Source organism: Oncorhynchus masou, unplaced genomic scaffold, assembly GCF_036934945.1.
Source record: "Oncorhynchus masou masou isolate Uvic2021 unplaced genomic scaffold, UVic_Omas_1.1 unplaced_scaffold_459, whole genome shotgun sequence".
Classification (NCBI taxonomy): domain Eukaryota; kingdom Metazoa; phylum Chordata; class Actinopteri; order Salmoniformes; family Salmonidae; genus Oncorhynchus; species Oncorhynchus masou.
The window spans coordinates 271186-281252 of NW_027010985.1; the positions used below are offsets into that span (position 1 = coordinate 271186).

A 10067-nucleotide genomic window follows, 5' to 3' on the forward strand; every position below is an offset into this window, starting at 1 on the left:
GTTAGGGTTAGTCCAGACAATACCAGTCTAATGGCTGGGTTAGTCCAGACACTACCAGTCTAATGGCTGGGTTAGGGTCAGTCCAGACACTACCAGTCTAATGGCTGGGTTAGTCCAGACACTACCAGTCTAATGGCTGGGTTAGGGTTAGTCCAGAAGCTACCAGTCTAATGGCTGGGTCAGTCCAGACACTACCAGTCTAATGGCTGGGTTAGTCCAGACACTACCAGTCTAATGGCTGGGTTAGTCCAGACACTACCAGTCTAATGGCTGGGTTAGTCCAGACACTACCAGTCTAATGGCTGGGTTAGGGTTAGTCCAGACACTATCAGTCTAATGGCTGGGTTAGGGTTAGTCCAGAAGCTACCAGTCTAATGGCTGGGTTAGTCCAGACACTACCAGTCTAATGGCTGGGTTAGTCCAGACACTACCAGTCTAATGGATGGGTTAGGGTTAATCCAGACGCTACCAGTCTAATGGCTGGGTTAGGGTTAGTCCAGACGCTACCAGTCTAATGGCTGGGTTAGTCCAGACACTACCAGTCTAATGGCTGGTTTAGTCCAGACACTACCAGTCTAATGGCTGGGTTAGTCCAGACATTACCAGTCTAATGGCTGGGTTAGTCCAGACACTACCAGTCTAATGGCTGGGTTAGGGTTAGTCCAGACACTACCAGTCTAATGGCTGGGTTAGTCCAGACATTACCAGTCTAATGGCTGGGTTAGTCCAGACACTACCAGTCTAATGGCTGGGTTAGTCCAGACACTACCAGTCTAATGGCTGGGTTAGTCCAGACACTACCAGTCTAATGGCTGGGTTAGGGTTAGTCCAGACACTACCAGTCTAATGGCTGGGTTAGGGTTAGTCCAGACACTACCAGTCTAATGGCTGGGTTAGTCCAGACACTACCAGTCTAATGGCTGGGTTAGTCCAGACACTACCAGTCTAATGGCTGGGTTAGGGTTAGTCCAGACACTACCAGTCTAATGGCTGGGTTAGGGTTAGTCCAGACACTACCAGTCTAATGGCTGGGTTAGGGTTAGTCCAGACACTACGAGTCTAATGGCTGGGTTAGTCCAGACACTACCAATCTAATGGCTGGGTTAGGGTTAGTCCAGACACTACCAGTCTAATGGCTGGGTTAGGGTTAGTCCAGACACTACCAGTCTAATGGCAATTCCCTATGAAGTGCACTACTACAGACCAGAGCCCTATTCCCTATGAAGTGCACTACGACAGATCAGAGCCCTCTGTAGTAGTTCACCATATAGGGAAAAGGGTAGTTTGTAATGAGTTTCCTGGGTTGACAGAGGGGGGTTTATTTGAGGTTTAATCTTGGAGACGTATTCGAACATAAGGCCAGTATAACAGGCTACGCCGCCTGGCTACACGCCTGGCTACGCAGCCTGGCTACGCCGCCTGGCTACGCGCCTGGCTGCTACGCCGCCTGGCTGCTACGCCGCCTGGATACGCCGCCTGGCTACGCCGCCTGGATACGCCGCCTGGCTACGCGCCTGGTGATGGAACAAACACATTGATATTAGATGCATCGAGTTTGGCAGCAGATTGGTGATTATTCAATTGAAACAGCGAGGTCAAGACACCTATTACTTTACATACGAGAGACACTGTTGTATACAATTATAACAACCCAACTTCACACACACACACACACACACACACACACACACACACACACACACAGCCTGCTACTACAGCTCCAGACAGACAGATTGCACATTTTTCTTTTATACATTATCCTCAGCAATCACACTCCTGGAGAGACAGTAATGAAGTAAACATTGCAGAGTGACATTCACACATAACACTGTTGACTCTGCTGGGGATTTGAAACCAAACACTGTTGACTCTGCTGGGGATTTGAAACAAACACTGTTGACTCTGCTGGGGATTTGAACCAAACACTGTTGACTCTGCTGGGGATTTGAACCAAACACTGTTGACTCTGCTGGGGATTTGAACCAAACACTGTTGACTCTGCTGGGGATTTGAACCAAACACTGTTGACTCTGCTGGGGATTTGAACCAAACACTGTTGACTCTGCTGGGGATTTGAACCAAACACTGTCGACTCTGCTGGGGATTTGAAACCAAACACTGTTGACTCTGCTGGGGATTTGAAACCAAACACTGTTGACTCTGCTGGGGATTTGAACCAAACACTGTTGACTCTGCTGGGGATTTGAAACCAAACACTGTTGACTCTGCTGGGGATTTGAACCAAACACTGTTGACTCTGCTGGGGATGTGAACCAAACACTGTTGACTCTGCTGGGGATTTGAACCAAACACTGTTGACTCTGCTGGGGATTTGAACCAAACACTGTTGACTCTGCTGGGGATTTGAACCAAACACTGTTGACTCTGCTGGGGATTTGAACCAAACACTGTTGACTCTGCTGTGGATTTGAAACCAAACACTGTTGACTCTGCTGGGGATTTGAACCAAACACTGTTGACTCTGCTGGGGATTTGAACCAAACACTGTTGACTCTGCTGGGGATTTGAACCAAACACTGTTGACTCTGCTGGGGATTTGAAACCAAACACTGTTGACTCTGCTGGGGATTTGAACCAAACACTGTTGACTCTGCTGGGGATTTGAACCAAACACTGTTGACTCTGCTGGGGATTTGAACCAAACACTCTTGACTCTGCTGGGGATTTGAACCAAACACTCTTGACTCTGCTGGGGATTTGAATCGTGTCTGAAGCCCTAATGGCACCCTATTCCCTAGGGGCCCTGGACCATAAGACTGCCATTAGGGACACAGCCAATGTCTTTCTGTTGATATCATCACTGCTGCCTCCGACGAGATCGTCCGTTATTGGTCGAAGAGGCAGGAAGTGAAAAGTAAAAGCGGGCCACCATCAAGATAAAAGACAGGACGACACATTACACGGCCCGTCACCGTGGAAACGAGGGTGAGCATGTCTCCCGGGGTCCTAGCTTTATTCTCAGAGATAAGACTGACACAGACACATGAACCGTGAGGGGACTGTGTTGTCAGAGACAGACAAACAGAAAGAGATGCTTGATGGGAACAGTGACGGGCTCATAGAGGACAGGTCCCCCAGGGGAACGTAGGAGGAGGAGGACAGGTCCCCCAGGGAAACGGAGGAGGAAGAGGACAGGTCCCCCAGGGGAGCAGAGGAGGAGGACAGGTCCCCCAGGGGAACGGAGGAGGAGGAGGACAGGTCCCCCAGGGGGACGGAGGAGAGGACAGGTCCCCCAGGGAAACGGAGGAGGAGGGAGGACAGGTCCCCCAGGGGGATGGAGGAGAGGACAGGTCCCCCAGGGGGATGGAGGAGAGGACAGGTCCCCCAGGGGAGCAGAGGAGGAGGACAGGTCCCCCAGGGGAACGGAGGAGGAGGAGGACAGGTCCCCCAGGGGGACGGAGGAGAGGACAGGTCCCCCAGGGAAACGGAGGAGGAGGAGGACAGGTCCCCCAGGGGGATGGAGGAGAGGACAGGTCCCCCAGGGGGATGGAGGAGAGGACAGGTCCCCCAGGGGGATGGAGGAGAGGACAGGTCCCCCAGGGGAGCAGAGGAGGAGGACAGGTCCCCCAGGGGAACGGAGGAGGAGGAGGACAGGTCCCCCAGGGGACGGAGGAGAGGACAGGTCCCCCAGGGAAACGGAGGAGGAGGAGGACAGGTCCCCCAGGGGGATGGAGGAGAGGACAGGTCCCCCAGGGGGACGGAGGAGAGGACAGGTCCCCCAGGGGGATGGAGGAGAGGACAGGTCCCCCAGGGAAACGGAGGAGGAGGAGGACAGGTCCCCCAGGGGGATGGAGGAGAGGACAGGTCCCCCAGGGGGATGGAGGAGAGGACACGTCCCCCAGGGGGACGGAGGAGGAGGACAGGTCCCCCAGGGGACGGAGGAGGAGGAGGACAGGTCCCCCAGGGGGATGGAGGAGAGGACAGGTCCCCCAGGGGGACGGAGGAGGAGGACAGGTCCCCCAGGGGACGGAGGAGGAGGAGGACAGGTCCCCCAGGGGGATGGAGGAGAGGACAGGTCCCCCAGGGGAGCAGAGGAGAGGACAGGTCCCCCAGGGGAGCAGAGGAGGAGGAGGACAGGTCCCCCAGGGGAGCGGAGGACAGGACAGGTCCCCCAGGGGAGCGGAGGACAGGACAGGTCCCCCAGGGGAGCGGAGGAGAGGACAGGTCCCCCAGGGGGATGGAGGAGAGGACAGGTCCCCCAGGGGACGGAGGAGGAGGAGGACAGGTCCCCCAGGGGGACGGAGGAGAGGACAGGTCCCCCAGGGGGACGGAGGAGAGGACAGGTCCCCCAGGGGACGGAGGAGGAGGAGGACAGGTCCCCCAGGGGAGCAGAGGAGAGGACAGGTCCCCCAGGGGGATGGAGGAGAGGACAGGTCCCCCAGGGGAGCAGAGGAGGAGGAGGAGGACAGGTCCCCCAGGGGAGCAGAGGAGGAGGACAGGTCCCCCAGGGGAGCAGAGGAGGAGGACAGGTCCCCCAGGGGAGCAGAGGAGGAGAGGACAGGTCCCCCAGGGGGAAGGAGGAGGAGAGGACAGGTCCCCCAGGGGGATGGAGGAGAGGACAGGTCCCCCAGGGGAGCAGAGGAGGAGGACAGGTCCCCCAGGGGGATGGAGGAGGAGGAGGACAGGTCCCCCAGGGGGATGGAGGAGGAGGACAGGTCCCCCAGGGGAACGGAGGAGAGGACAGGTCCCCCAGGGGGATGGAGGAGAGGACAGGTCCCCCAGGGGGATGGAGGAGGAGGACAGGTCCCCCAGGGGAGCAGAGGAGAGGACAGGTCCCCCAGGGGAGCAGAGGAGAGGACAGGTCCCCCAGGGGGATGGAGGAGAGGACAGGTCCCCAGGGGGATGGAGGAGAGGACAGGTCCCCCAGGGGGATGCAGGAGAGGACAGGTCCCCCAGGGGGATGGAGGAGAGGACAGGTCCCCAGGGGGATGGAGGAGAGGACAGGTCCCCCAGGGGGATGGAGGAGAGGACAGGTCCCCCAGGGGGATGGAGGAGGAGGACAGGTCCCCCGGGGGATGGAGGAGAGGACAGGTCCCCCAGGGGGAGCAGAGGAGAGGACAGGTCCCCCAGGGGGATGGAGGAGGAGGACAGGTCCCCAGGGGGATGGAGGAGAGGACAGGTCCCCCAGGGGGAGCAGAGGAGAGGACAGGTCCCCCAGGGGGATGGAGGAGGAGGACAGGTCCCCAGGGGGATGGAGGAGGAGGACAGGTCCCCCAGGGGGATGGAGGAGGAGGACAGGTCCCCCAGGGGGATGGAGGAGAGGACAGGTCCCCCAGGGGAACGGAGGAGAGGACAGGTCCCCCAGGGGGATGGAGGAGAGGACAGGTCCCCAGGGGGAGGGAGGAGGAGGACAGGTCCCCCAGGGGGATGGAGGAGAGGACAGGTCCCCCAGGGGAGCAGAGGAGGAGGACAGGTCCCCCAGGGGGATGGAGGAGAGGACAGGTCCCCAGGGGGATGGAGGAGGAGGACAGGTCCCCCAGGGGGATGGAGGAGAGGACAGGTCCCCCAGGGGAGCAGAGGAGGAGGACAGGTCCCCCAGGGGGACGGAGGAGAGGACAGGTCCCCCAGGGGAGCAGAGGAGGAGGACAGGTCCCCCAGGGGGATGGAGGAGAGGACAGGTCCCCAGGGGGATGGAGGAGGAGGACAGGTCCCCCAGGGGGACGGAGGAGAGGACAGGTCCCCCAGGGGAGCAGAGGAGGAGAGGACAGGTCCCCCAGGGGAGCAGAGGAGGAGGAGGACAGGTCCCCCAGGGGGATGGAGGAGGAGAGGACAGGTCCCCCAGGGGAACGGAGGAGAGGACAGGTCCCCCAGGGGAACGGAGGAGAGGACAGGTCCCCCAGGGGGATGGAGGAGGAGGAGGACAGGTCCCCCAGGGGGAAGGAGGAGAGGACAGGTCCCCCAGGGGAACGGAGGAGAGGACAGGTCCCCCAGGGGAGCAGAGGAGTAGGAGGACAGGTCCCCCAGGGGGATGGAGGAGGAGGACAGGTCCCCCAGGGGAACGGAGGAGGAGGAGGACAGGTCCCCCAGGGGGATGGAGGAGGAGGACAGGTCCCCCAGGGGAACGGAGGAGAGGACAGGTCCCCCAGGGGAACGGAGGAGAGGACAGGTCCCCCAGGGGGATGGAGGAGAGGACAGGTCCCCCAGGGGGAAGGAGGAGGAGGACAGGTCCCCCAGGGGGATGGAGGAGAGGACAGGTCCCCCAGGGGGATGGAGGAGGAGGACAGGTCCCCCAGGGGGATGGAGGAGGAGGACAGGTCCCCCAGGGGGATGGAGGAGGAGGACAGGTCCCCCAGGGGGATGGAGGAGGAGGACAGGTCCCCCAGGGGGATGGAGGAGAGGACAGGTCCCCCAGGGGGACGGAGGAGGAGAGGACAGGTCCCCCAGGGGAACGGAGGAGAGGACAGGTCCCCCAGGGGGAAGGAGGAGGAGGAGGACAGGTCCCCCAGGGGGATGGAGGAGGAGGAGGACAGGTCCCCCAGGGGAACGGAGGAGAGGACAGGTCCCCCAGGGGAACGGAGGAGAGGACAGGTCCCCCAGGGGGACGGAGGAGGAGAGGACAGGTCCCCCAGGGGGATGGAGGAGGAGGAGGACAGGTCCCCCAGGGGGATGGAGGAGGAGAGGACAGGTCCCCCAGGGGGAAGGAGGAGGAGGAGGACAGGTCCCCCAGGGGGATGGAGGAGAGGACAGGTCCCCCAGGGGGATGGAGGAGGAGGACAGGTCCCCCAGGGGGATGGAGGAGGAGAGGACAGGTCCCCCAGGGGGACGGAGGAGGAGGACAGGTCCCCCAGGGGAACGGAGGAGGAGGAGGAGGACAGGTCCCCCAGGGGGATGGAGGAGGAGGAGGACAGGTCCCCCAGGGGGATGGAGGAGGAGGAGGACAGGTCCCCCAGGGGAACGGAGGAGGAGGAGGACAGGTCCCCCAGGGGGACGGAGGAGGAGGAGGACAGGTCCCCCAGGGGGATGGAGGAGAGGACAGGTCCCCCAGGGGGACGGAGGAGAGGACAGGTCCCCCAGGGGGATGGAGGAGGAGGAGGACAGGTCCCCCAGGGGGAAGGAGGAGAGGACAGGGGGGGCAGTGTGGGGGGGTCAGGTACCTCTTGACAACGTCAGCTCCGTTCCAGCAGGCCAGGCCATCGGTGGAGGCCAGCTGGTTCACACACAGCTGGTCCGCCAGGCCACCGTAGAAGGTACGGTACAAACGCAGACTGCTCAGGAACTCTCTGTTGAGACAGACACGGGGGGAACAACACTGGTATACTTCAACACCCTCAGTCCTCTCAAGAGCCTCATAACACTAAAATCATCATCTCAGCAAACCTTAATTAACAACTAAATATGCCCTGAGAGATCAACCTTTTTTTGAGTGCCATCTAAAAGTGCTCAAGAAGTGCTGAGTAGAAAATGGGGACTTTAAAGTGAGTGGTTTGCAGTGGTGAACTGAGACAGTGTACTCACTTCCTCCTGGTAGCCAGGCTGTTTCCTGTTTCTCTGATGAAGGCTTTGAGAGGGATGGACTCTCCGTCCTGCTGGCCACTGACTGACTGGGCAGGCTGTCTACTGGGACGACCACATACTTTATACACCTGGAGCACGACAAACACAGAGAACAATCAGCTGATGGACAGGTCCTAATGTTAGAGAGGTCCTAACAGGGTGCAGTGACAGGATGTCTCCACTAGATGGTCCCAGAGGACTCCCTCCTAACAGGGTGCAGTGACAGGATGTCTCCACTAGATGGACCCAGAGGACTCCCTCCTAACAGGGTGCAGTGACAGGATGTCTCCACTAGATGGACCCAGAGGACTCCCTCCTAACAGGGTGCAGTGGCAAGATGTCTCCACTAGATGGACCCAGAGGACTCTGGTCTAAAGTAAAGCACTGTAGGGTAGTGATCATCAACTAGATTCAGCAGCGGGACGATTTTGTCTTGAGCTGGTGGTCAGGGGGCTGGTGGTCAGGGGGCTGGTGGTCAGGGGGCTGGCGGTCAGGGGGCTGGCGGTCAGGGGCTGGCTGTCAGGGGGCTGGCGGTCAGGAGGCTGGCGGTCAGGGGCTGGCGGTCAGGGGGCTGGCGTTCAGGAGGCTGGCGGTCAGGGGGCTGGCTGTCAGGGGGCTGGCGGTCAGGAGGCTGGCGGTCAGGGGGCTGGCGGTCAGGGGGCTGGCGGTCAGGAGGCTGGCGGTCAGGGGGCTGGCGGTCAGGGGGCTGGCGGTCAGGAGGCTGACGGTCAGGGGGCTGACGGTCAGGGGGCCTGAACGTAATTAGAAATAAGACGATAAGAAGCCCAAACAGATATAATATTTGATCAAAACATAATCCTTTAAACCTTGCTTACATTGGTATGTGACCACATATACACTGAGTACCAAACATTATTACACACTGTAGTCTATGTTGAAGTGAGCCAGTCTAGTGTAAACTACACTACTCACTGTAGTTTACCCTGAGTATACCACACATTATACTGTAGTCTACCCTGAGTATACCACACATTATACTGTAGTCTACCCTGAGTATACCACACATTATACTGTAGTTTACCCTGAGTATACCACACATTATACTGTAGTCTACCCTGAGTATACCACACATTATACTGTAGTCTACCCTGAGTATACCACACATTATACTGTAGTCTACCCTGAGTATACCACACATTATACTGTAGTCTACCCTGAGTATACCACAAATTATACTGTAGTCTACCCTGAGTATACCACCCATTATACTGTATTCTACCCTTAGTATACCACACATTATACTGTAGTCTACCCTGAGTATACCACACATTATACTGTAGTCTACCCTGAGTATACCACACATTATACTGTAGTCTACCCTGAGTATACCACACATTATACTGTAGTCTACCCTGAGTATACCACACATTATACTGTAGTCTACCCTGAGTATACCACACATTATACTGTAGTCTACCCTGAGTATACCACACATTATACTGTAGTATACCCTGAGTATACCACATTATACTGTAGTCTACCCTGAGTATACCACACATTATACTGTAGTCTACCCTGAGTATACCACACATTATACTGTAGTTTACCCTGAGTATACCACATTATACTGTAGTTTACCCTGAGTATACCACACATTATACTGTAGTCTACCCTGAGTATACCACACATTATACTGTAGTCTACCCTGAGTATACCACACATTATACTGTAGTCTACCCTGAGTATACCACACAGTATACTGTAGTCTACCCTGAGTATACCACACATTATACTGTTTATACCCTGAGTATACCACACATTATACTGTAGTCTACCCTGAGTATACCACACATTATACTGTAGTCTACCCTGAGTATAGCACACATTATACTGTAATCTACCCTGAGTATACCACACAGTATACTGTAGTCTACCCTGAGTATACCACACATTATACTGTAGTCTACCCTGAGTATACCACACAGTATACTGTAGTCTACCCTGAGTATACCACACATTATACTGTAGTCTACCCTGAGTATACCACACATTATACTGTAGTCTACCCTGAGTATACCACACATTATACTGTAGTCTACCCTGAGTATACCACACACTATACTGTAGTCTACCCTGAGTATACCACACAGTATACTGTAGTCTACCCTGAGTATACCACACATTATACTGTAGTCTACCCTGAGTATACTAGGAACACCTTCCTAATATTGAGTTACACCCCCGCCCCCCACCTTTTGCCCTCAGAACAGCCTCAATTCATCAGGCCACGGACTCTACGAGGTGTCCAAAGCGTTCCACAGGGATAATGGTTCCTGTTCTGTGAAGGGAGTTGTACACAGCGTTGTACCAGACCTTCAGTTTCTTGGCAATTTCTCACGTGGAATAGCCTTCATTTCTCAGAACAAGAATAGGGGCCCGTTTGGGACCCAGTCATGCTCATATGTCCCAGGACTGACTGGGGAGGATCTAACTCCCTGGTTAACAGTCTGGACAACCTCTTCTGGCTACTGGGGATGATCTTACTCTCTCTGGTTAAAAGTCTGGACAACCTCTTCTGGCTACTGGGGATG

At 56.8% G+C, this 10067-nt stretch overlaps 1 protein-coding gene across 1 annotated transcript in view; it reads right to left on the minus strand.

Moving 5' to 3' along the window:
• Positions 1-1454: 1454 nt before the first annotated feature.
• LOC135535190 (glypican-5-like) overlaps positions 1455-10067 on the minus strand; it is a 70124-nt gene continuing 61511 nt past the window's right edge. Inside the window, exons 5-8 of the mRNA XM_064961894.1 lie at positions 7477-7604; positions 7116-7241; positions 2922-2991; positions 1455-1514 (exon numbers count right to left, since the gene is read on the minus strand). Of these exons, the coding sequence (XP_064817966.1) occupies positions 1455-1514; positions 2922-2991; positions 7116-7241; positions 7477-7604 (384 nt within the window). The remainder of the gene's footprint in view (positions 1515-2921; positions 2992-7115; positions 7242-7476; positions 7605-10067) is intronic.